At 40.8% G+C, this 24,819-nt stretch overlaps 2 protein-coding genes across 11 annotated transcripts in view; both read left to right on the top strand.

Annotated features, from left to right (window-relative positions):
- htt (huntingtin) overlaps nt 1–18,910 on the top strand; it is a 40,563-nt gene extending 21,653 nt beyond the window's left edge. For 5 of the 7 annotated variants that reach the window (XM_028017349.1, XM_028017345.1, XM_028017343.1 and 2 more), the window contains 36 exons: nt 54–132; nt 243–404; nt 497–552; nt 634–782; nt 953–1,089; nt 1,179–1,295; nt 1,471–1,593; nt 1,774–2,033; nt 2,186–2,328; nt 2,622–2,847; nt 3,003–3,147; nt 3,342–3,521; nt 3,635–3,811; nt 3,941–4,017; nt 4,112–4,247; nt 4,347–4,469; nt 4,600–4,807; nt 5,434–5,579; nt 6,224–6,401; nt 6,519–6,617; nt 6,701–6,885; nt 7,186–7,312; nt 7,446–7,549; nt 8,401–8,555; nt 8,647–8,786; nt 8,866–8,948; nt 9,030–9,160; nt 9,280–9,412; nt 10,070–10,225; nt 10,310–10,500; nt 10,803–10,917; nt 12,229–12,442; nt 14,397–14,607; nt 14,764–14,926; nt 15,165–15,325; nt 16,916–18,910. In XM_028017349.1, the coding sequence (XP_027873150.1) occupies nt 54–132; nt 243–404; nt 497–552; nt 634–782; nt 953–1,089; nt 1,179–1,295; nt 1,471–1,593; nt 1,774–2,033; nt 2,186–2,328; nt 2,622–2,847; nt 3,003–3,147; nt 3,342–3,521; nt 3,635–3,811; nt 3,941–4,017; nt 4,112–4,247; nt 4,347–4,469; nt 4,600–4,807; nt 5,434–5,579; nt 6,224–6,401; nt 6,519–6,617; nt 6,701–6,885; nt 7,186–7,312; nt 7,446–7,549; nt 8,401–8,555; nt 8,647–8,786; nt 8,866–8,948; nt 9,030–9,160; nt 9,280–9,412; nt 10,070–10,225; nt 10,310–10,500; nt 10,803–10,917; nt 12,229–12,442; nt 14,397–14,607; nt 14,764–14,926; nt 15,165–15,325; nt 16,916–17,129 (5,404 nt within the window). In that variant the 3' untranslated portion in view covers nt 17,130–18,910. The remainder of the gene's footprint in view (nt 1–53; nt 133–242; nt 405–496; nt 553–633; nt 783–952; nt 1,090–1,178; nt 1,296–1,470; nt 1,594–1,773; nt 2,034–2,185; nt 2,329–2,621; nt 2,848–3,002; nt 3,148–3,341; nt 3,522–3,634; nt 3,812–3,940; nt 4,018–4,111; nt 4,248–4,346; nt 4,470–4,599; nt 4,808–5,433; nt 5,580–6,223; nt 6,402–6,518; nt 6,618–6,700; nt 6,886–7,185; nt 7,313–7,445; nt 7,550–8,400; nt 8,556–8,646; nt 8,787–8,865; nt 8,949–9,029; nt 9,161–9,279; nt 9,413–10,069; nt 10,226–10,309; nt 10,501–10,802; nt 10,918–12,228; nt 12,443–14,396; nt 14,608–14,763; nt 14,927–15,164; nt 15,326–16,915) is intronic. The other 2 variants (XM_028017346.1, XM_028017347.1) reach the window with 2 other exon arrangements.
- A 2,573-nt stretch (nt 18,911–21,483) lies between these two features.
- The window catches only part of rgs12b (regulator of G protein signaling 12b), a 62,570-nt gene continuing 59,234 nt past the window's right edge, over nt 21,484–24,819 (top strand). Inside the window, exons 1-3 of one of the 4 annotated variants that reach the window (XM_028017390.1) lie at nt 21,484–21,748; nt 22,075–22,238; nt 23,186–24,458. In XM_028017390.1, coding sequence (XP_027873191.1) covers nt 23,382–24,458 — 1,077 coding nt within the window. In that variant the 5' untranslated portion in view covers nt 21,484–21,748; nt 22,075–22,238; nt 23,186–23,381. The remainder of the gene's footprint in view (nt 21,749–22,074; nt 22,239–23,185; nt 24,459–24,819) is intronic. The other 3 variants (XM_028017387.1, XM_028017389.1, XM_028017388.1) reach the window with 3 other exon arrangements.

The following is a 24,819-nucleotide window of genomic DNA, read 5'->3' as shown; positions in this document are numbered from 1 at the left end:
TTCTACTATAAAATCTGCCAAGTTCACTTATTTTTGTTCTCTTCTATGTTTAGATGGTTTGATGTTATGCAAAAAGCATCCAATCAGTTGAGATCCAACATCGCCAATGCTACACGTCACAGAGGAGACAAGGTGCACCTAAATTATTCTTTTTGACGGCTGATAGCATGCTTAAGATTTTTCATATATTGATGCATGCTATTTTTGCCCTGAGATTAATTTAATACCTTGTTTTCTCTCAGAATGCTATTCACAACCACATCCGTCTGTTTGAGCCCCTTGTGATCAAAGCTTTGAAGCAGTACACCACCAGTACCTCTGTGGCTCTGCAGAGACAGGTTCTGGACCTGCTGGCCCAGCTTGTGCAGCTCAGAGTCAATTACTGCCTGCTGGACTCGGATCAGGTTAAAAACTGTTTTTTTTTTTTTTTCATACTTGTATCTTCAACTTCCATCATCGTTTTCCGTAATGCAACCATTTTTTTCCTATGTTTCAGGTCTTCATAGGCTTTGTCCTGAAGCAGTTTGAATATATTGAAGTGGGCCAGTTCAGGTTTTTCTCTTTTCTTTTTTCTTCTCCTCTTCTGAAACTCAGAATCTGTCAACCGATCTAACCGTTGCTCTTCCTGCTCAGGGATTCTGAAGCCATCATCCCAAACATCTTTTTCTTCCTGGTGCTGCTGTCTTACGAACGTTACCACTCCAAGCAGATTATCAGCATCCCCAAGATCATCCAGCTGTGCGACGGCATCATGGCGAGCGGCAGGAAAGCGGTCACCCACGGTGAGAGGACACGCAAGAAAGCATGCCATGTACCACAATTATTGACATCTCTTCCGCACGGTTTAATTTTTTGTTCTTTCAGTGTGTATTTTTGAAAGTAATCTTCCAGAAATCTAATGAGTAATCAGGTTGTGTGCGTGTTTGTTTTGTTTTGTTTTGTTTTTTTACAGCCATTCCCGCCTTGCAGCCTATAGTTTATGATCTTTTTGTGCTGAGAGGCTCAAACAAAGCAGACGCAGGCAAAGAGCTGGACACTCAAAAGGAAGTGGTGGTGTCCATGCTTCTCAGACTTGTGCAGTACCATCAGGTATGCAGAGAGGCAACAACAGCAGGCTAACGTTATCCTAGGTTCTTTAGTATTCATACCTAAATGTGCCTTCATGCCTTTTGTTCCAGGTGTTGGAGATGTTCATTCTCGTTCTGCAGCAGTGTCACAAAGAGAATGAGGACAAATGGAAGAGACTGTCCAGGCAGATCGCAGATGTTATTCTTCCTATGATTGCGAAGCAGCAGGTAATTGTTGAGCAGAATATTCATCTCTTGCTTCTCAGACTTGTGCAGTACCATCAGGTATGTAGATTCCTGATGGTACTGCATACCTGATGGTACTGCACCATCTTGCCTTAATCTTAAATAAGGCAAGATTAATCATCCTGATGTTCTGTGTCCTGTTTTTCTTACGTCACAGATGCTGCTGGACTCTCCAGAGGCGTTAGGAGTGTTGAACACCTTGTTTGAGACGGTGGCCCCCTCCTCTCTCAGACCAGTTGACATGCTGCTGAAGAGCATGTTCACTGTCCCTATCACCATGGTGAGAATACATTGCCAAATGTAGTCTAGTTGTGCAGAAAGCAACTACAAACATTTCTGAAAAAATGGCTCACTCTCTGGCCTGGCCGTTGCTTTCCAACGCTCATCTTGTGCTCCAATAACAAATCTGCAGTTCGTCTGTTGATTAGAAAATGATAAAAATACGTCCACACCTCTGTAGGCATCTGTCGCTACAGTCCAGCTGTGGGTGTCTGGAATCCTGGCAGTGCTCAGAGTACTCGTGTCCCAGTCCACTGAGGACATCGTCTTGTCTCGGGTCTACGAGCTGTCTCTCTCCCCACACCTCCTGTCCTGCCACACAATACGCCGCCTGCATCAGCAGAACCCGTCCCCCAGCGACCCACCCGCCACTGACGCCAGCTGTGACCAGGAAGCCAACGAAGATGCACAGAAGGCTCCACCTGAAGAAACCTTTGCAAGGTGGGTAAACTCTTGAGTTTCTTAAAAGCAACATGGCAAACTGTTTATAATGAGTAAACCATGTTATTTTCTTTCATTTTTTAAATTCAATTGTCTACCTGTTTGTTCTTGGTTTGCTTTTTAACTTTAAAAAAAATTCCTCGTCCCTCTAGGTTCCTGCTACAGCTGGTCGGAGTGTTACTTGACGATATTTCTAGCAGACGGGTCAAAGTGGACATTACGGAGCAACAGCACACCTTTTACTGCCAGCAGCTGGGAACGTTGCTCATGTGTTTCATTCATATTTTTAAAAGCGGTGAGTAAGCTTGTCGCAATAAATTACATAAAAAATTTAAATGAGTTTGTTCATTTACATTCTGATAATTAATGTTTTTTGAAAGGCAATCCATCATAATCTATTTTATTTATGATTTTGTTTCCGTGTTTTTTTTTCCCCTATTGTTTCTGGTGTGTTTCTATTTTGGATATTTAAAAAGATCTTTCAGTTCCAGTGTTGAGAGTTCTTTACAAAGTTAAAGTTTGTAAAAAGTATGTCTCATGTTTTTACAATGAAATTCACAAAGTGCATTTCAACTTTTGTGTTTCCAGGAATGTTTCGCAGGATCACGGCTGCAGCCAGTCGGCTCCTGAAGGGCGAGGGCAGCGGACAGCCGGGTCCGGAGGCCGGCCTCTACTACCCTTTAGAGGGGCTGAACAGCATGGTGCAGAGCCTCGTCACCACCCACCCGCCTTTGGTGCTGCTGTGGTGCCAGGTGCTTCTCATCATTAACTACACTAACTATTCGTGGTGGGCCGAGGTTCATCAGACTCCCAGGTGAGGAGAAACAAGATGGGATCCTTTACTTTATAGTATCACTCTCATAAATGTTCTGTAAATGAACTGATAAAAAGCTATGACGTTGTGGTTCATTGTATGAATTTATTAAAAGACACACTTTCTTGCTGTGCCTTTTTCCCCCTCCTTGTCAGAAGTCACAGCCTCTCATGCACAAAGCTGCTAAGTCCACACTCCTCTGGTGAAGGACAAGAGGAAGAAAAACCAGAGTCCCGGTTAGCAATGGTCAACAGGGAGATTGTACGCAGGGGAGCTCTGATTCTCTTCTGTGACTACGTGGTGAGAATACAACTACTATTAAAATATCATTATCTAAGAATGCTTTTGTGCAAAAAAAAAAGCAAGTAGTAAAAGTCTTTTGTATAGCCTGCATCCTAATCTGTTCAAGGAAACATAAGATGTCACCTTTAGACTCTTGGAGTCTGTGGCAGAAAGTGGATCCAATTTTTTTGCTAAATTGCATTACTTTTTAGTGTCAGAATCTCCACGACTCGGAGCATTTGACCTGGCTGATCGTCAACCATGTGCGTGACCTCATCAGTCTTTCCCATGAGCCTCCAGTACAAGATTTCATCAGCGCTGTCCACCGCAACTCTGCCGCCAGCGGCCTCTTCATTCAGGCGATCCAGTCTCGATGCGACAATCTCCCCACTGTAAGATTAAAAACGTCCTTTTTCCTCCTTCTTCTCCTCTGCTGAAAATCTACATTATTTTATTTACTACTTCCCCGTTTTCCTTATTTACTTTGCTTTTCTTAAATCCATAGCCCACCATGTTAAAGAAGACTTTACAGTGTTTGGAAGGCATCCACTTGAGTCAGTCTGGTTCTCTGCTCATGCTTTATGTGGACAAGCTGCTCAACACGCCGTTCAGGGTTTTGGCTCGCATGGTGGACACGCTGGCGTGCCGAAGAGTGGAAATGTTGCTGGCTGAGACGCTGCAGGTAAGATCCAGAGCAGCAGGAAATGTGTTGTAGAAGTGTAATGAAAATAAATACTAAGAGGTCGACTTTTTTTTATTTAAAACAATGTTATAAACAAATATGATTGTTTCCATATTTACACTGCTACAGAACAGCATAGCCCAGCTGCCTGTGGAGGAACTGGAGAGAATTCAGGAATACCTCCAGACCAGCGGACTAGCTCAAAGGTATTCTTTCACACGTGGTTCAGTTTTATTGTTTTTAAATAAGGAAAGAAACAAATCTAAGAATAATGTTGTCTCCTCTGTTTTCCCGCGGCAGGCATCAGAGGTTCTACTCCCTGCTGGACAGGTTCAGAGCCACTGTTGCCGACACCAGCAGCCCAGCACCTCCAGTCACGTCCCACCCTCTGGATGGGGACCCACCTATAGCCCCTGAAAAGGTTGTTGCTGACAAGGTAATGATTGTTATTGAAAGTAAATGACATCAGAATTGTCCTTGAGAATGGGGAAAATAAAAACAAAATCTTGTTGGAAACTGTTTCCTTTTTTTCTAGGAGTGGTATGTTGCTCTGGTGAAGTCGCAGTGCTGTCTCCATGGAGATGTGTCCCTGCTCGAAACAACAGAGCTCCTCACTAAATTACCTGCTGCTGATCTTTTCTCTGTCATGAGCTGCAAGGTAAATAAAACAATTATGTTAACCCAAAGCACTGGCTTAAAACACCCAATGGATCATAGTGGCAATTATTCATATTTATATTAATCTGCAGAAGTGAATTTAATTTCATCTCAACTTTTTGTTTTTCCAGGATTTCAATCTCAACTTGTTGTGTCCCTGCCTGGGTTTGGGGGTGCAGAGGTTAACCAGGGGCCAGGGATCTCTGTTGTTGGAAACGGCCCTGCAGGTGACCCTCAATCAGCTAGAAGAGGTTACGGGGTCACTTCCTGCCCCACACCAGTCCTTCCTGCCGCCACCTCACCCCCAGCCGTACTGGAACCAGCTGGGTGATGTGTACGGTGAGACGTGGGAGAGGAGTCAGAATATGAAGCAGGGCTTTAAAAATTAGACTGTTAATAATAACAATAATGACCATTATATTGAAAGTAATGGTGATAATAATAATAATGCTGGTTGTTAAATTATCTACACCGCTACAGAACAGCATAGCCCAGCTGCCTGTGGAGGAATTGGCAGTGATGTTAACAAAAATAATAGTGATGATATAAATACCATCACTAATATCACATCATCAAATATCATCACAACCATCATGAGTAATGATTATAATGATGATACTGTAATGTAGTAACTATGATTAATATTAGTGGTAATTATTATCAAAGGAAAATATTAGTAACATTGATACTACTACGAATAATAATAGTGATAGAAAAATTCTAATCATTAAATATGATATGAAAATAATTGTAAAATTTTTTGCTATGGAAATATATAATATTTTTTATCTGGAAGATGATGATAATTATGGTTACAATAATATTAAATGAGAAAAATGTAGTGCTGTGTTATATTAGTAATGATAAGGAAAATAAGAAAGATGGATCTTAGTTGATTGTCAAAAAACAATAAAACATTCACTGTCCTCTGATGTTTCTTCTTTGTATGTTTCTTTATTCCTCAGATGAGCTGGGTTTCTACCCCAGGGTTCTGGCCCTCTGCAGAGCTTTGTCCCAGTATCTGCTGAGTGTGAATCAGCTGCCTTCATCACTACATATTCCCTGCGACAAGGAGCACCTCATCACCTCTTTCACCTGCATGGCGGCTGAGGTAAAATAACGACAAACATGATAGATGTTTCAAAGCCTTTTAAAAACTTCAGAATAATTTAACTAGAAGTTAGATTTGAGAAATACTACCAGACATTGCTGATGCTATATTTAAAAAAAAATCTAACCTTTTATATCAGTCGGGGTGTCTGTGCATCCTTTATAAGTCTTACATTCAATTGTCTAAAGCTAAGATCTTAAAAAAACCTAATCAAAAATAAAAAAAATAAGTTGGCCTTAAATACATTAACCACAGGTCTTACATTTTGTCGTGGTGGGACAATTTAATCTTGTACTTTCTGTATAGTTTTCGATTTAGTTTTTAGCCAGGGTAAAGCGAGCTAGCTGTTTTTAAAACAAATTTTTTTTACGTCTATCGCGGTTACATAGAAATTTATTGATAGTTGGTTGGACGACGTTCATCTCATCCACTTAATCGCTTCTGTTGCCAACCCATATGATTTGTGATTTTCTTTTGTACATTGCTGCCGTGATGCAGGTCTTAAATTCCATTCGTAATACTGCCAAAAAAAGGTCTTAAAAAGTCTTGAATTTGGTTTGGTGTAGCCTGGAGAAATCTTAATTAGTATATAAATATTCAGTAAACCCTGTCTTATATTCGTGCGTGTGACTGTGTTTGTGTAGGTGGTTGTGTGGCGGCTGCTTCAGGACCAGCTGCCCCTCAGCGTGGACCTGCAGTGGGCTCTGTCCTGCCTGTGCCTGGCCCTGCAGCAGCCCTGTGTGTGGAACAAGCTTTCTACATTGGAGTACAAGACGTACACCTGCTCCCTCATCTACTGTCTGCACCTTATCATTGCTGCTGGTGAGGAGCATTTTTGCAAAGCATTCTTGTACAACTTTGTTGTTTTTTTTCTATACTCTCTATATGCAGTCACATTTATATATCACACAAATATACATTTATATTTGTGCTTTTCAGTGGCTGTTCATCCTGGTGACCGGCTGCTGCATCCAGAGAAGAAAAAGTCTCGAGGAGAAAAAGACGGTGAAGATCAGCTGGACTCGGCTCTTCTCAACAGTACGAAGTGGTTCAGAAATAATGTCGTTTCGTTTTAGTGCATTTTGTCTTTTGGTCCTGCTGAGTGATAGTTGTTTTTACAGACCAATGCGAGTGGCAAGCATGTGAGATCATGGCAGAACTGGTGGAAGGACTGCAGAGCATCCTCTCCTTGGGTCACCCGAGGAACTGTGCGTTTCCAGTTTTCCTCACGCCGACGTTGCGAAACATCGTCATCAGTATTTCACGCCTGCCTCTGGTCAACAGCTACACCAGAGTACCTCCACTGGTTGGTGTTTGAAAGAAAGAAAATGAGTCTTGCAGTTTAGATGCATAACTGGATAGCATGTATTGTTTGGGACCGGACATGTGCTGTCACTGCTCGTAGTCTTGAACACTTCAAATAACTCCTTAAAACTCATTTTTATTCTTTTGCATTTACATAAGGCCTAACGTTGTAATTTACTTGTCCTTTTTGTTTAGTTTATTGTTTTGTATTATATGTTTTATCAGTGGTTTTAAAAATACTGTGCAGCACTTCGGTTTTAAATAAATTGATATTGTTCTATTGATGTGCACTCATGTTCAGGTTTGGAAACTGGGCTGGTCCCCACAACCAGGTGGAGAATTTGGCACAACGCTGCCTGAGATCCCTGTTGACTTCCTGCAGGAAAAGGACGTCTTCAGGGAATTCCTTTATCGCATCAACACATTGGGTACAGATATGCATAGTTACAATTATCTGGATATATGGGGCTTTCCAAAACAATAATGACAAAATTTTTACTTTGATGTTTTTTAAATGAATTTTAATGTACATTTTGTAACTAACCTGGGATTTTTCTTCAGGCTGGAGCAATAGGACTCAGTTTGAGGAAACCTGGGCCACTCTGCTGGGGGTGCTGGTCACTCAACCAATCACAATGGACCAGGAGGAAGAGACTCAACAAGAGGTAAATGCAGCTGGAAGCAAGAACTTTTCTTTTTGAGCAATAATGTATAGAAAGGAAATGGACAGGCTAATTTTAGGGGAATGACGACCGCAGAGTTGTGCTTTATATTGATGTGGTTTGATTTGCCTAAATTTACATAGCCAAATTTTATTGCGACTCTCATGGGGTGTGTTTATTACGGAGGCATTAAACTGCCAAAACCTAAAAATAAATTCAGGAGCAGTATCTTGTAAAAGTTCCTCATTATAGAAAGGTGCAAAACTTAAAGGTTAAAAAAAAACCTATAGCAACATTTATTTCTCAAGAGCAAAATATCTTCTCTTTTAATAGGAAAGATAGTAGAACAGCAACTCATCATGGACATTTTAGAGGTCATCTGGACAAAACGGTGAGAAGAATTTGAGTCACAGCGAGCCTCTTTATGCCTTTTTAACAAGTCATAATCTGTCAGAGGACTGCATTTTTATATCTTTGTTAAAACAAGACATTTGACATAACGAGATATAAAGCTCGTCTCGTTACAAGGAGAAACTCGAGAAGTATTCTAATCTCACAGCTGAGATTAAAACACTTAGTTACAGTACATCTGAAGGCATTTGTATTCACTGGATTGTATCTATGGGTGTCGGAGTAGAGGGTGTGAAATACAAATGCATGCCACCATTTTCAGACTTTTATTAGTCAGAGGATTTGAAACCATGTATCACATCCTTCAAACAGTTGGCTGTAAATTGTTTTGGTCTGGTCACATAAAATCTTAATAAAGAATTATTAACGTGTATGATTTTAATATGACAAGAATGAGAGATGTAAAGAATTTGTCTTTTATTCCCTCTTCATCCGTTTTCCAGGAGGACCTGGAGCGTACCCAGTTAAACGTGTTAGCAGTGCAGGCCATCACCAGCTTGGTGCTGAGTGCCATGACCCTGCCCACTGCTGGCAACCCTGCAGTCAGCTGTCTGGAACAGCAGCCCCGAAACAAAAGTCTTAAAGCTCTGGAAACACGGTAGCTGCGTACTCATTTCTATCTGTCTGATCACAGGGGGTCTTAACTATCAGACAGGGTTATTCATGGATGGCGTTTTCTCCCTCTCCAGGTTTGGAAGGAAACTCGCTGTGATTCGGGGTGAAGTGGAGCGAGAAATTCAGGCTCTAGTGTCAAAGAGGGACAACGTCAGTACACACCACCCGTACCACGCCTGGGACCCTGTGCCCTCACTTTCAGCTGCTTCTGCAGGTAGCCCTCCTTCCAGACTGACCCTGTTCTGCTCTGGAAAATGTCCGAATACATTTTTTCACCTGATTGCTTTTGGCAGGTACGCTGATCAGCCATGAAAAGTTACTGCTTCAGATCAACACAGAGAGGGAGTTGGGCAACATGGATTACAAACTGGGGCAGGTATGACGAGGAAATAGTAATGCTTGAGGAATACGATATCAGTTGCGAATGTGCGTTTTATTTGGCATGTGTCCTCTCCAGGTCTCCATCCATTCAGTCTGGTTAGGTAATAACATCACTCCTCTTAGGGAGGAAGAATGGGGTGAGGATGAAGAAGACGAAGCAGACACTCCGGTGCCAACCTCCCCACCTGTATCGCCTATAAATTCAAGGTCCGTTTGAGTTTTTACTATCCGTTATTGATTTTTCTGTTTTGAGGGATTGTTGTGTAGATAAAACGTCCTTCTCCAGAGAACCATCCACACTCTAATCCCGTGTTTTGTGCTTTCAGGAAGCACCGTGCAGGTGTAGATATTCATTCATGTTCCCAGTTTCTTCTGGAGCTCTACAGCCAGTGGTTGATCCCAGGCTCTCCCAGCAACAGGAGGACGCCCACCATCCTCCTCAGTGAAGTGGTCCGATCGGTAAGCTGGAAACCACCAGTAGATATCTTCTCATTAGCTCAGCTAAAAGACCTGTTCAACTAAATTAAATAAGAAGAGTCTATTGTCTCTGATTTAAAGGTGAAACTTATACAGCCATTTTTGCTGTATGGTGAAAACAAAAGTCTGCGTTTATCTGGATATCAAGAAATCTGAAGTACAAACCTGCTTATGGATTCAACACACAGAGTAATGCGTTTGATGTGTTTGGTTTTGTAAATTTTGTTGATTGAGGCTAACGGGTAATAAAAACTCAAGATGTAGTTTCTCAGAGAATTATAATATTACATACCAGTAAAAGGCTGATTTCTGATTTAGAAAAATGTACAATAAACAGAAGATCATTGCTAAATAAGGGAAGCGTTTGGTGTTGTGCATAATTCCTAATTGTAAGAGGGAATATAAGACTTCATCCTATTCCTGTAGAACAACTTGCATTGTTTCTTTTTCTACGTCAATATATGAATTCCATTTTCATTTTGATTGTTCAAATAAAGGATGAAATGAAATAATAAAGATGTATGCTACAAGTTAAATTCCTTTTTTCTATCTATACATTTAAATGTACTAAGATGCATCTGCATCTCCTGGGAGAAATGCTTCTCCAGGCTTTAATCAGTGTTGTGTTTTTCTCTGCAGCTGCTGGCGGTGTCGGACTTGTTCACAGAGAGGAACCAGTTTGACATGATGTTCTCCACCCTGCTGGAGCTTCAGAAGCTTCACCCGCCCGAAGACGAGATCCTGAATCAGTACCTGGTGCCCGCCATCTGTAAGGCTGCTGCCGTGCTGGGCATGGTGAGTGGGTCGGGATGCCGCTGGAGGCCACTCAGGCTGCTGCCGACTGCTCCCTGACTCTGATAACTGCTCGGACATTTCCAGGACAAAGCAATAGCTGAGCCGGTGTGTCGCCTGCTGGAGACGACGCTGCGCAGCACCCACCTGCCCAGCCGCATGGGGGCTCTACACGGGGTGCTCTATGTGTTGGAGTGTGACCTGCTGGATGACACGGCTAAACAGCTCATCCCCACAGTCTCTGAGTACCTTCTGTCAAACCTCAAGGCCATTGCTCAGTGAGTGTTGCTCTCCTTCTAAAACACACACACACACAGACGCTGACCTCAGTTCATCTCTGATGACTTTAAGCCGTGATGAAAGACTCTCGGGGAGCCAAAGTGTTTAATGTCACTGTGTTAATCCTCCTCCCCCTGCAATATAAGAGGATCTATTATTCAATTAGTTTCTTTTTAATCCAGCTTAATAACGTAATAGAAGCAATAAATCGGCCCTCCTTTTTTCCTCAAGATGCTGCTGTTGACATTTCACTCACATCTCTGTAATTTCTGCCTGCTTGCTTTGTGTCTCTGTTCTGCAGCTGTGTGAACCTGCATAACCAGCAGCATGTGTTGGTGATGTGTGCAGTGGCCTTCTACATGATGGAGAACTACCCTCTGGATGTTGGAGCTGAGTTTATGGCTACAGTTATACAAGTAAGATGGAAGATGAATAAAGTTAAATTGAATAAGCGTAATATTTTCCTCAGTGTGAACAAAGATACACATTTCAGGCTTTTTTTTAAATGTTTTTTTTTTTTTTTTTTAGACAGAGTGTCCGCTTATCCTTAAAGTCTTTAAAAGTCTTATATCAATGTATCTAAAAGTAAGGTCTTAAATTTAATTTTAAAAGTAAGTTGGCATTTATGTTCATCACAGGTCTTAAAGTTTGCCTTGACAGAATTATTTTATCTTGTATACTGTATGTATTTTCTTTCTCTTTTTCACTTTTCTGTCATTCAAACGTTTGCGTCACACTCAGTCATCTTCATCTCGTTCTTGAGGCTAGCTGCTAATACCCTCGCTGGCTAACTAACTAGCTAACTAGTTTGGTAAACTAGATAGACGCGTGATATACCCATGCGTCTATCACGGGTTAGTGCAAATTTATCGCAAGTTGGCTGAATGAAGTTTGTACATTTCTCTTGTGATACAGGTCTTAAATTCTATTTATATGTGTATTGATTTTGAAAATGTCTTAAAATGTTTAAAATGTGAGTGTGTAAAACCTGCAGAAACCCTGTCAGTGCAGTCTTAAACTCTTGTACAGAGGTTGCTAAATTCCCAAATAAAGCTCACCTTTTTCAAATCACATTAAAATTGAATTTGTGCAGCACAGCATATCACAGTCTATTATCATTGATAACTTCAATGATAATTGAAGTTATCATTTCAATGGTAGTCTTGCTGCTTAAATGTAACATCTATCACAAAGCATAGATCCTTTGTGATATTAAATCTTTTCACAATCAATATCAATACACTTGACAACAGTAATATGGCAATTATATATTTTTCTTGTATCATACAACCCTATATGTGGTCCCATTTCCAGTTTGCCACGAGTCTTGTACAGAAACACAACAAACATGAGGTAGTGTGTGTGTTCTGGTCAGACAGACGGGAATAAACTTTACTTATTTGGCATGAAGTGTAAAGTGCATGGTGCTGCGGTAAAGCATCAATAGCGCTAATACACTTTTTAGACCTTTATTTTTGAAAAAAAAAACAAAAATTTGTGCTTCTTTGTGTTTGTACTTTATTGCACAAACTCCCAATAAAATACACTGACGTTTGAGTTTGTAATGTGTTTCCAGGGGGGTAGGATGTCCTCACTGTATTTCCTGTTATTTTCAAAAGGACCTCTGCTCAATGTTTATGCAGATTATGCAGGAATCATGACCGCCGCTGAAAAACGTCAAAGCATTGGATTCCCTTGGCATCATCTGTTGCTCCTGTCCTCTGCAGCTCTGTGGTGTGATGGTGTCAGCCAGCGAGGACTCCACTCCCTCCATCATCTATCACTGCGTTCTGCGCGGACTGGAGCGCCTCCTGCTGTCGGAGCAGCTGTCCCGCGTCGATGGAGAAGCTCTGGTCAAGCTCAGCGTGGATCGAGTCAACATGCCGTCACCTCACCGAGCCATGGCCGCCCTGGGCCTCATGCTCACCTGCATGTACACCGGTAAGCCGTGCTTTGACATGACCGCCAACTTGAACACTTCATCTGCTGTGAGCTGATGCCACCAGTTTCATTCTCTGCATTCATTCTTATTTCAACTCCAACTAATAGCATGCATGTCCCTCCACTGCTTCTAACGCACATGATTTTCCATTACAGTCTAATTATGAGTTGAACATATGAACATAGAGAGCAGAAATCCAGCATAGGAATAAAACGCTTCACTGAGGTTGCTCTCTTTGTAGCTCCAGATGTTCTTACAGATAAAAGAGCTCATGGTGAAGCAGCTGCTGGACAATTTCTTTTCATTAGGTAATTAAAAACACAGATATTATTTTCAGTCTATTGTTGAACTATAAAATATATTCGTAATACTGTATTTTCAGCCAAGCTTTGCAAATTATATCAGTTGACAGATGTTGAAGTTTATGAGCCAGGGAATAAATCCAGCATTAGCTGTTTTAGGGTCGCAAATATTGAGAAAACACCTGTGATTTATTTATTTATTGTACTTGGCTACTTCACAAATCTGCTCCAGTCCATCTGCCACCACTTTTACCATCCATCTCTGCATATTTTCACCATTGTCTTTGTATGTTTATCTCTTTATAAAAGATCTTTAATAATCTCAACCAGTAGTAATCATCACATACTCTTACCTGCTTGCTTCCTGCATGTTTTAGCAATTGTATATCTAAAGTATGTCTGACCTCTAACCCCTGCAGTAGCCCCTACTAACCATAGATTATTTTTTACATATGTGCTAATGGCACAAATATTTCTCCTTTGCTCAACGCAAACTCGCAGATTCTGAGATTACATTCTCGCTTTTGCATATGCAGACTTAATTTTTACATATATCCTTTATGCTTTACGGTATCTTGTAAAAGTATTCATATTCATACCCACTAACTTTTTTTTTTTTTTACATTTTGTAACATGAAAACCACTAATTGTATATATTTTATTGAGATTTTATGTGATAGCTCAACACAGAAAATAATTAATGTTTCTATGTTAAATCTGAAATTTCTTGACTTTTTGTAGTAATCAGACTTCTTTAATACCTCCAATAAAAACCCAGTGGATGCTATCGACTTCCAAATTCACTTAATAACTAAAAACTTGTGAGTAAATTACACTGAGAGATGCCAGGTATGCTGAACATGCCAGGTAAGGAGAACATTATTAACAGAAATGGCATGTAGAGGACTATCTGGCTTACAATCAAAAAGCTTTATGTGGTAATAAAAATAACACTGGATCACCCTGAAAATACCATCCCCACTTTGAAGGACAACAACCCTAAACAAGCAGAGCTGTTGAGGAAGGGTTTGAGTTTAGTCCTTAGATAGAAAGTCCCGGTTAAAGTCCAGATATAGAACCAATGGACTATATATAGACCCAAGACTAGAAAACTGATATTCAGATACTGATACTCTCCAATCTGACTGAACTATTGCCATTTTGAGGAGAAGAATGAACAAAACTTTTCCTAAACTGTATCTGGTAAAACTCACCTAAAACACCTGCCACTGTTATTCTTCAGGTGGTGCAAAGTTTTGATTTGGGGGAACTGAAATACTTTAAGATTTGTATTTGTGGAAGAATAAATAAAACGATGCATTCTTTACGATCCACTTCTCAATAATGCACTCTTAAAGGGCTATCACGTAAAGTCCGAATAAAATACACTGACATTTGTGGTTATAATGTCACAAAATGTTGGATAGTAATACTTTTGCAAGTATGTTTTGAGTCGTATCTTATGAGCAAAGCAGTTTTTGACTAGTCTCTTACTGAAACTCTCCAATATTAACGCTCCCAGAAACTCAGTTTTTTCTTTTGGTTTTTGCTGTTCAACATTCTGAGTCGTGTGATCACGGTTACAAGCCCAACTCTAACTTTTCCCCCTCCCGGTTTCAACCGGCGCCACCCATCCCTCTCGCCCTCTCAGCGGTGCTCGCATCCTGTTCAGATGCGACAGGGGTTAGAGGTCAGGTTGACTCTGTTGCGGAGGCGGTTGGCGTCACGGCGGGTCATGTTGGTTTCTCCTCAGGCAAGGAGAAAGCCAGCCCTGCCAGCCGCCCCGCCCACTCTGACCCGCAGGCCCCGGACAGCGAGTCGGTCATTGTCGCCATGGAGAGGGTCTCCGTGCTCTTCGACAGGTAAAGCTTTTTCATTTTCCGATTACTGTATAATACATACACAGCATTTGTTAAAACAAAAGTAAGTAGAAAGGAAATAGCCAATAATTGGACATTGTGTCCAGAGGACACCTGTTGGTTTTTAATATTCTGTCCATCTGTCTCCCGTTCCTGCAGGATCAGGAAGGGTTTGCCCAGCGAGGCTCGGGTCGTGTCGAGGATTCTGCCCCAGTTTCTGGACGACTTCTTTCCTCCACAGGACGTCATGAACAAAGTCATCGGAGAGTTCCTGTCCAATCAGCAGCCGTACCCACAATTCATGGCCACTGTTGTCTACAAGGTCAGCAACGAGGCAAAGGAATAAAATCAAACCCATTATGGCCTTTTCTAGAGCTGGATTAATCAAAGGGTCTTTCACGATTAATATTTCTTTGAATCCACTTTAATGAAAGCAATTTCTTTAACACACATTAGAAAAATAATTGTATCATGTTGTTGGACTCCTCCTCCTCCCATTGGTACATTTTCTTGTTTCACTCTCATCTGTTTTTTCCTGTCTCCATTGTGACGCTGCCCAGGTTTTCCAGACGCTCCACGCCACGGGCCAGTCTTCCATGGTACGCGACTGGGTGCTGCTGTCTTTGTCCAACTTCACTCAGAGGACACCAGTAGCCATGGCCATGTGGAGCCTGTCCTGCTTCTTTGTCTCTGCTTCCACCTCCCAGTGGATCTCTGCCCTGTATCCTTACATGATGTGGGGTAGAGCTAATGAATAAGACAGTGATTATTTTTCCATTTTGTCCTGGGGAATTATTACAGCCCACTGCTGGAATATTCTGACTATTTTTCATAATCAATTTTTACATCATCAGCCATCTTGTCTTTAAACAGATGGAGAGGAAGACTGGCTGACCATTAGAGATCAAAGCTCCTTAAAACATGAAAGGAGCAGAGTACATCTTGGGTCCAGTCAATCAATTCAAACTCATCCTTTTAGGCTTTTTCTGGAACTTCATATTGTAACTGGACTCTGGTCTCTTTTTGGTTTCTTTGGTGTTGATCAAATAATCTACAGGATTCAGTTAATGTTGCCTGTAAACTTGATGCAGGTTACACATGCTAACCAGGTGGGAGGTTCTCACAGTATGAGCACCATCAGTAAAAATAACAGCTTCCCAGTAGCATGTAACTTACAAAAAACAGAATAATACACTTTTTTAAACATTGACTTCTACAATTATATAGAAGCTTTTATTATTTGTTGGTTATTTGATATGCCTGAGTAAAAGTCCAGAGTAAGACACTTTGCCCCACGTTGCGTACAGATCTGTGTGTATGTGTGTGTGCGCAAATAGACTTGTATCAAATGCTTTAGGTGGTCAAAATGACCGGAAAAGCACTATATAAGTTCAGTCCATTTAGCTTTCTTAAAGAATCATTCGATTTATTTTTAAATATAGTCACTTTTGAAGTATTTGAAAGTATTTTTCATCTTAGTTCTTGTATTTTTTTCACTTAAGAAATTATCTGGCAGAAATAGTTTGTTCTACTAGAAATTGTTCTATGACTCTCTGGCAAAATTACAATTTCCATAATACAGAGCAGCAAAGAGCCCTGGCAAAAAGGATTTGTTGCTTGATATTGAGCCTTCCAAGCAAAACAGCAAAGTAAATTTGCTGTCTTGTTATTTTGTTTAAGGAAATCAAAATTTTATCTTTTACCTCATCCACTTTCAGCATCTTTAGGAGATTCTGTGATATTCACAGTCGGCTGGAAAACATTGTTGCATGATTTTCACTACATTGTCACAAGTGATGATAAACCGTTGAGTCAGAAGAATAGCAGCAAAGAGCGATGGGTAGTGTTCCCATGGTTTTAAAATCGTAACAAGAACATTTTCTTTCTTATTTCAGCATGCTGGCCAACAGTGTGCAGCAGGAGTCTGACGAAGGGTTATTTAACACTTCTCTGCTTCATACAGCCGTGAAACAATTAAAGTTTCTCTCTTCATTGAGAAGGACTAGACAGCAATTTTTAGTCTCAGTAATTGGCCAGTACAGTTGTTGTCATGAGGCTCATCTTATATCAAGATGAACAATTTTCTCAAATCACACGAGTTCTTCATTCAGTCAGTAATTTGTTGATTTCATTACTATGGAAAAGGTTAGTTTAGCAGCGTAATGTCCTACTGGGATACTCTCCACCTCCTAACTGCGTTAAGAGTTAAACAACCCTGTCCCAGATTTCTGCTTAAAGCAGCTCAGTCTGAACTCTCTTGCTGTTCAAATGTTGTGATTTGTCGTCCTTAACTTCCTGCTCCTTTAACCAGTCTTCCACATGTGATCAGCCGGATGGGGTCCAGTGAGACGGTGGACGTCAATCTGTTCTGCCTGGTCGCCATGGATTTCTATCGGCACCAGATCGACGAGGAGCTGGACCGCAGGGCCTTTCAGTCGGTGTTTGAGACGGTGGCATCGCCGGGGAGCCCCTACCACCAGCTGCTGGGCTGTCTGCAGTCCATCCACCAGGAAGCATCGCTCTGAAGGGCAGCACGCCGAGGCAGACAGTCAGGCGCAGAGAGAAGGCCGAGTAGGCAAAGTGAATTAGAGAGATGAGTAATTGAATCTGCATGTTCGGCTCCCTGATAAATTGCGGTGGTGGGAAAGAACAGGATGTTTATCCAACCTGAGCTACTGAAGCCTCATTTCTCTCTCCCCGCTTTCAGCTTTGAAAAATGTAAACCACTGAACCCACAAGTGCGAGCTCAGTGGCGTTCGGGTGCGTAAGAATGAAGAACGAGACTTTAGGTCTGTTAAATGTACATAATGCTGAATTCTGGAAGAGGAAGCCCCTGACTAGATGTGAAGGACGCGGGTTGAAGCTCTGGCAGATTCCTCCCCACACAGCAGCACCTTTTTCTTTAAAAACAAACAGAAGATAATGTAAATCAAATACAAAACGGCTTTGTTTCTTTGCTCTTAGGACTTGCTTAAGTATTGTGATGTCAGTAAAGTTAAATAGAGACAAAGTATTTGCTATATTTAAAGTTTCAATGCATCTATTTTTCAGTGAATTTTGGTAAAAAGTGCTTAGTTGGGACTTTAAAAATGAGGCTGACACACAAGGGTCAGAGACGTCTGCTTAATGTTGTTAAAAATTCTATATTTGAGTTGTGTGTTTGTGTTTATCCAGACATGCAGAAAGCAAAAAGATAAATAGTTTCTATGTAAGATTGCTAATCATTGTGTCCTGTTCTCCCTCGCCCTCTCGTTATATCGAAGCGGGGAACTCAAGACGTACTTCTCACTGCAGAAAGTGTAACTTATTTCAGCAAGAGGCCATACCTACTCTGGATGGTTCACATAGAGTCAAAAAGTGAAACGGGTAAATGCCGGGCATAATTTAAGGTCAGGTTTTGTGAAAGTGGTCTCATTTTAATAGTTTAAATCCCCCCAATTTATGTCGTTAAACTGTTCAGTAAGAAAAATACCAAAATCCTTTCTTGCCTCTTTTTTTAAAAAAAAAATCCAGTTGCAGGTGGGTGTAAAGAATTTCTTCTTATGATTTTATGAATTCACTAAAATCTATCAACTTTTTTTTTTATTAACTGCAGATCTGAATGATTCCACCTGTCCAATTACTTCTACTTTTTTAAGTCTCAGGATGTTGGGTGTGACTTTATTATTGTCATTAAACTGGAAGTAGTTTTCAGTCTTACATGGAGCTATCTTCTTATTATGTTAAAAAAAAAAAGAGAAAAAAGATATATGTAAAAAAAAAAAAAAAATCAACTGTACATTAATCTGAAAGCCATGGTGCATGATAAAAAATAAGAACTATGTAAAGATGTGTGTCCACACTGTCTCAACACAGCACACAAAATATAATGTAAAAGTCAGTGAATGCAGAAAACATACAAGCTTATTAAAGACTTCAAGCTGCCTGTGACTGTGCTCTGTAGATACACTTGCCTTAGACGAGACTCAACGTGTCCTGTGCACTGACTGCATGCTAACGTTACTGCTGTGTTTAATGTTGTATTTTTGTGGATATCGTTGAGTGGAAGAGATGCAACACAATCCAAAGGGGACCTCAGAGGCCGACAGCAGCTTCGACAAATCAAAAGAAAAGTGTAGCAATGCCACATGAACACAGTTTTCTTTATTTTTCAAGCTTTAAATATTTTGTCTCTGACATAAATATTACACCAATATCAACCACACTCGACACTTACGGTAAAAACTTGAAGTTGTGTACATGTTCATTGCTTCCCCCCCTCCCCCTTATGCACTTAATAAAAGATCCTAGCCATTTCCAACCTTGACAGCTATGACTGGTTTCCTCTGGTCAAGTTAAAATAATGTATTCAGACAGTAAAGGAGTCTGCTGCAGCTGTTGGGTAAATTCCAATGCGAGGCCTCTCTGTAGGAGATTGAAGCTGTCTACGTTCTGTTTTCAGTGTCTTTTTCAGCCTCTGGGGTTATAAGAATGCAAATGATGTATTTTTATTCAAAACTACTCATTTCTATATTAGGATAAACGTCAGTATGTTCTTTTATACAGCTTGTATTTTGTTATCTGACTTTTGCGTAAGAGGTGTAAAGGACCCCTGCAGGGGGATAATGCGATTACCCACAAATCTTTTCTGAGTTTGGTTTTTGGTCTGTGGATGAACTACCCCATTGAACTGATTGAAAACTTTATCCTGTTTTTTCTGAAGTGAAAAAAAGCCAAGTCATACTTTTTCTGTCCATTCCATTTGATTATTATGACTAAAAGAAAATTATTACTCGCTCCTTTTAAAATATAGATTTGAAACCAGATATTTAACTAGGCTACGCTTGATAAAAGTATGTCTTTTTTAAAATCGCTGCCTGGAATAAAATCAGGCCAAACCTTTCCTGCTTTAGGCCAGTTAAGATTATCAAAATTCTTAACACCAAAATGTAGATTTATTCAGTTTTATTTTGTAGCTTTCTTCAAATTCTGAAGCTGTCATCCATTTCCTTAGTCTTTGGAAGAATTGTTTTAAAGGGGCAGTGTTATGTAAAAAAAAAAAAATTTCTTGAGCTTTGCATCATGTTATGTTATTCTAATCAGAAACATACCTGGAGTGTTCCCTTGATTGATTATTTCATGCATGTTTGAGAAATCCTTTACTCTCCAGTGGCAACCATTCAGCTGTGCAAAACGCCTGAGTGGACCTACCGCCACCTTTGAAGTACAGCTCCTTTTTTGAGCTGTAGTTTCCTACTTCTAAGCGTCCTCAACTCCTCCACTCAGTTCCTTCAGACTAGCCAGCAGCAATTGGCAAACACCAAGCAGAGGTCATTGTACGAGTGACTTCTCAGTGAACACTGGTAAAACCATTGTTAGAGTTAATGGAGGAGCCATGTTGTGATGACTTCTTGAAGGCAGAGTTTCAGAAAGAGGAGTTTTTTAAGAGACAGAGACCCAATTTCAGGTGTTAAAAGAAATTTGACATTGTAATTTAAGTCATATTTGATATATATAGCATTTAGCATAGTTGATTGTGCTATATAATGGCGACATGTGCTTGGAAAGTACATAATTCTGCTCCTTTAATCTGTAAGACTTGGGTCGAACATTTTGTTTCTCCTTCCACAAACCTCTCGACAGATTGCAGAAATTTTGGCCCATCAATTGATGCCTTACACATGCACACTCATACCTTGTAGTTTTTTTTATTTTTTTTATTGAAATCAGTGCTTAGCATAGCATTTGTGGAGTTTGTAGAAACCATGACTCAATGTCTCCCAATTAAGCTTTCTCTTGGTCATTAAATACATAATCCACATCTTATATTTATAAATTTATTTTAGTTCCCAGGGAAACTACTAAAAACAATATTTATTTCTACATTGCATGATATGTGTGATTGGTCATAAATTTTTATCACTGTTATAACAGCGAGACTTAAACTGTTTAGAAATATAAAGCCTTGTTTTTCAAGCTTACTGGAGAGAACAAATTCACTCACATTAGAGAGGGAATAAATGTCTAAGCTGAGCTCGCTAGAAAAATTACGTGCCCACAGCCCACTTTAATCTTCAAATGGCCAATTTAAAATGTATTTATTTTCTTTATATTTAGCACACTTTCCTGCTACTCATCCAAAGAAAAAGTATGGAAACATACTCCTGTTTTACAGCACCCATTAAAATGGGTGGTTTGATTAAAAGGTATTAGCAGGATTAGCAGGAAGTTGCCATATGGTCCATGAGTCTCTGACATGATGGAAGCAAGAGATGCTCTCATGGATAAATGTTGCCAGTGGGTCATGTCTTGGTGAACATAGCAGAAAAAGCATTTGTGTCAAAAATCTAACACCAAAGTGCAGGTTGTTGAGGTTAATATATTAAAGTCTCAGTCATATCAAGAACTAAGCCAGGCTATAAATGGACATTGACAAAAAATTGGACCCAGATTGCTCAAGTAGAGCTGTTCACTTTTACAAACTTTTTTTTTTGTCAAACTAGTTCAGTTTGGTTGTCTAGGTCCACACTGCTGATTACTACCCTATAAAATCTATAATTGGCAAGTAATTAAATTACAAAAAAAAATGGTTTTTTAAAAAAAAAAAAAAATCTGTTCGATATAGAGGGGGATATTTCAATATTATTTCTGTTAAAGATTTTTGCAACAAAAGTGCTAGTTTACTGAAAAGTCAATGTACTACAAAGTATATGAACTGAGTAGTTGGTTGGGTCCTGGTAGGTACTATTAGCAGTGTCTAATAAACACTATTTAACATGCTTGAACTAATCAAAATAAAACACTAAAATAATTGGAAAATGGTTCAGTTTGCTTCAGAAAGTCTATTGTGCAATATTTCTTACGGTGAGAAAATGTTATTAAAGTCCAAATCTAGCCTGCATAAAACTAGTAAACTGAAAGTCATTCTGCTGATGTCCTTGCTTTAGTCTGAGTCGGGGGGTCCCACCACGTCTGCACGCCCTTTTCCTTGCTGCCCACTCTAAACACACCTCCTCCCAGACCTCCTCCTCCTCTTGTGAGGCTACTTCGCCAGATGGTGTAGTCTTTTTCTTTTGTTTACCCATCGCCTCAGAGTTTACCTAACAAACCTTAGCGACAGAACTATGGGATGTCTCTGAGCAGCATGACCGCTGGATACAGACACGTAAGTCTTGTTTTAAATCTACGCATGAGCGAACCCGCTGGTGCAAATATATTTGTCAGAACATTAAGGGAGGAAGAAAAAAAAAAAAAAAACTGCATCCACCTCTCTAACTTGGCCATCCCAACTCAGACGGGCTTTTTTTTTTTTTTTTTTTTTTATAACCCCAGCTGTTTTCGTTATTGTAAAGTAAATTTACCCCCACTCTGCTTTCTAAATAAAGACGTGATACAATGACACGAAAACGCAGCTCCCGGACAGCGAGGCTAGCAGGCTTTTGACACCTGTGGAATCCGTTACCGTTAGAAGTTTTACTTGTGATTTCTCAGGCTAACTTCTCGGGACGGTTGATCAGCGCCGCCCGTTGAAAGGACAGCCAGGACAGCCAATGACAGAGCGGGACGGATCTGTGTGCATACCCGTTGCCACGGTAACAACCCGACGTTCCAAAGATGTGGAACAAAAAGAGGCGGGACTTCAAGCTCTAGCACGGGTGGGTGCACACCACGGTTTTAACTGCAGGAAACTAAACGGAAAGGAAGAAACTTTTCGAAACTAATGCGAAAGAATTTAAAAACACACAGCTGTGAGAGTGAAGTCACGATAGCAATTCTTCTCGTCTGTAGCCATTTACAACTACGCTTTATTCTACTTGAGTGCTTAGCTAATGAAGTCAACAGTAATCTCTGTACAACTGTGATTTACGGTACTCGAACTGTCTAACATAAACTAAACAACCAGAATTCAAAAACTAAACCGGAAGTTTAAAAAAGTAGCCCGAAGTTGTTCCAGAACTCCTAGGTTTACCTGGAGCACCGCACTGGTGCGTCAGTCTCCTCCCATCACCTCTATCTCCAAATATAGGTAAACAGTTATACTGATTCTCTGTAGATCAGCGTTTCCCAATTCCGGTCCTCAGGCGTCCCTGCCCTGCATGTTTTAGGTGTTTCCCTTCTGCTACCCACCTGGATTGAATATATGGGTGATCAACAGGTTTCTGCAGCACTTGATGGTCATGCAATCATTTGAATCAGCTGCTCTGGAATAGAGGCACATCTAAAACATGCAGAGCAGGGAGGCCTGAGGACCGGAATTGGGAAACGCTGCTGTAGATGAATGGAATAATTACAGTTCCTCTATATGAGTATGAATCTGAATATATGAATACTTGGCCGAAAATTAGTTAATTTACGTAATTATGGCTTACATCTGATGAAAATAGTTTCTCAGTGTATATATATATATAGTATGTATACTTATATATATGGTATGTATACTTATAGAGGCATAATATTTAAACATAACATGATTATATCAAGAAATATATAACATTTTAATGAAATATATAATATTTTTTTAGATGCACATGGAAAGCCTTATATTATGAAATACTGAAAATAATCTCATGACTGAATTCTTTCTTCTCCTTGTCTGCCTCAGGTGTCTTTTGCCAGGAGGAAGGACTGACACCATGATGGGACCACTCACAGAGCTGTGTTAAAGCTTGAGACCTGCTTCTCACCCATGTGCTTCATTCTGAGCTGCTGCTCATCTTTTCAAAGCAGCCCAGCTGTTAAGACATCGAACATGTCTCAAACCAAGGATGTGAAATGATCAATTGAAACCCATCCGATCAATGGAAAAGAGAAGGTTTCCTGGCACAATGTCCAGGCAGGTGGATTCGTCGTCCAAGAGGCGCCCCTGTGTTGGAAGTGGGCTGACATTCCCTCAGCCTCCCCAACTCGCCTCCACCGTCCAGTATGGCCGCATTCAGGCTGTGGAGGTTGCGAGAGGAAGAACAGGGTATGGCTTCACGCTGACAGGCCAAAGTCCTTGTGTCCTCAGCTGCATCCTTAAAGGAAGTCCTGCAGACTACGTGGGGCTGCGCTCAGGAGACTGCATCCTCTCTGTCAATGACATAAATGTCTCCAAGGCATCGCACGAAGATGTCGTCAAACTCATTGGACGTTGCTCTGGCATTTTAAAGCTGATCATTGCTGAGGGCGAGCGCCACCGGCGCCACCCTCAACGGGCCACCGGCAGTCGCCATCACAGCAGTAATGCGATGACGGCGGCCTACCTGGATTCTTGCTCCAGTGATGACGAACTGGATGTTTTTTACAATAACGGTGTGGGCAACAATAATGGCCGGTCAGGCTGTGGAACGAAAGGAGGCTGGTACAAGCCCAAACTGGATTCCAAGCAGCTTGGCATCAACAGAGCAGAGAAGGTGGTGGCCGAGTTGCAATCTGGAGGAATCTTCAATATGATCTTTGAAAATTCCAGCCACTCCTCCAGCAGCTCGGACAAGGACAGGCCCGGGGTGAGCTCGTCCTCAAAGCTGCGTCAGATGTCCGATCCGGAGTTCAACCCGTACCACAATGCCTCCTGTACCCAGAGCAACCCCAACCTGCTCTCTGAGGAGGAGATGGCCCAGGTCCTGAATGATGACTCTGTCTTCCTGGAGTCCGACTTCCGTCACCTCCACATTCACCACCATGAAGAGCAAGATATGGATGTTGGAGAAGGTGCTGACTTTGGCCTTGAGCCCAGCGAAGGAATCCTTAACGTGGGGATGATTGTTGGGTATCTCGGCTCCATTGAGCTCGCCTCAACAGGAACCAACCTGGAGAATGACAGTCTGCAAGCCATCAGAGGGAGCATGAGGCGCCTCAGGGCCGAGCAGAAGATTCATTCATTGGTTCTCATGAAGGTGAACTTGACTCTTCTAGTTATCTGCCTTAGATAATTTTTTTATTGTTTTTTTTCCCACTTGTTGTTGCATAAAATCTCAAGTACGTACTTAAAAAAAATAAGAGTTGTATTTATATATTTGACTTTGCTGTAGACTTTCTCTATTCAAAACCAGCTTGAAATTGTACATAGCCTACAGGCTCCAATACAGATATACAGTATATTGTCATTAGCATTTAGATTAAGGTCCCTTAGCAGGTTGCAGAGAAACTAAACTATTTTTGTCGCTCCCATCAAGTTTTTGGCGTAATTCTGAATGGATATTTCACCCCTCTACTGAGTGCTCAAATATAACTTCCCTGAATTAGACTCTGTTTGTA

Source organism: Xiphophorus couchianus, chromosome 5 (genome assembly GCF_001444195.1).
Source record: "Xiphophorus couchianus chromosome 5, X_couchianus-1.0, whole genome shotgun sequence".
Classification (NCBI taxonomy): Eukaryota; Metazoa; Chordata; class Actinopteri; order Cyprinodontiformes; family Poeciliidae; genus Xiphophorus; species Xiphophorus couchianus.
This window is presented reverse-complemented; position numbering and strand designations above follow the sequence as displayed.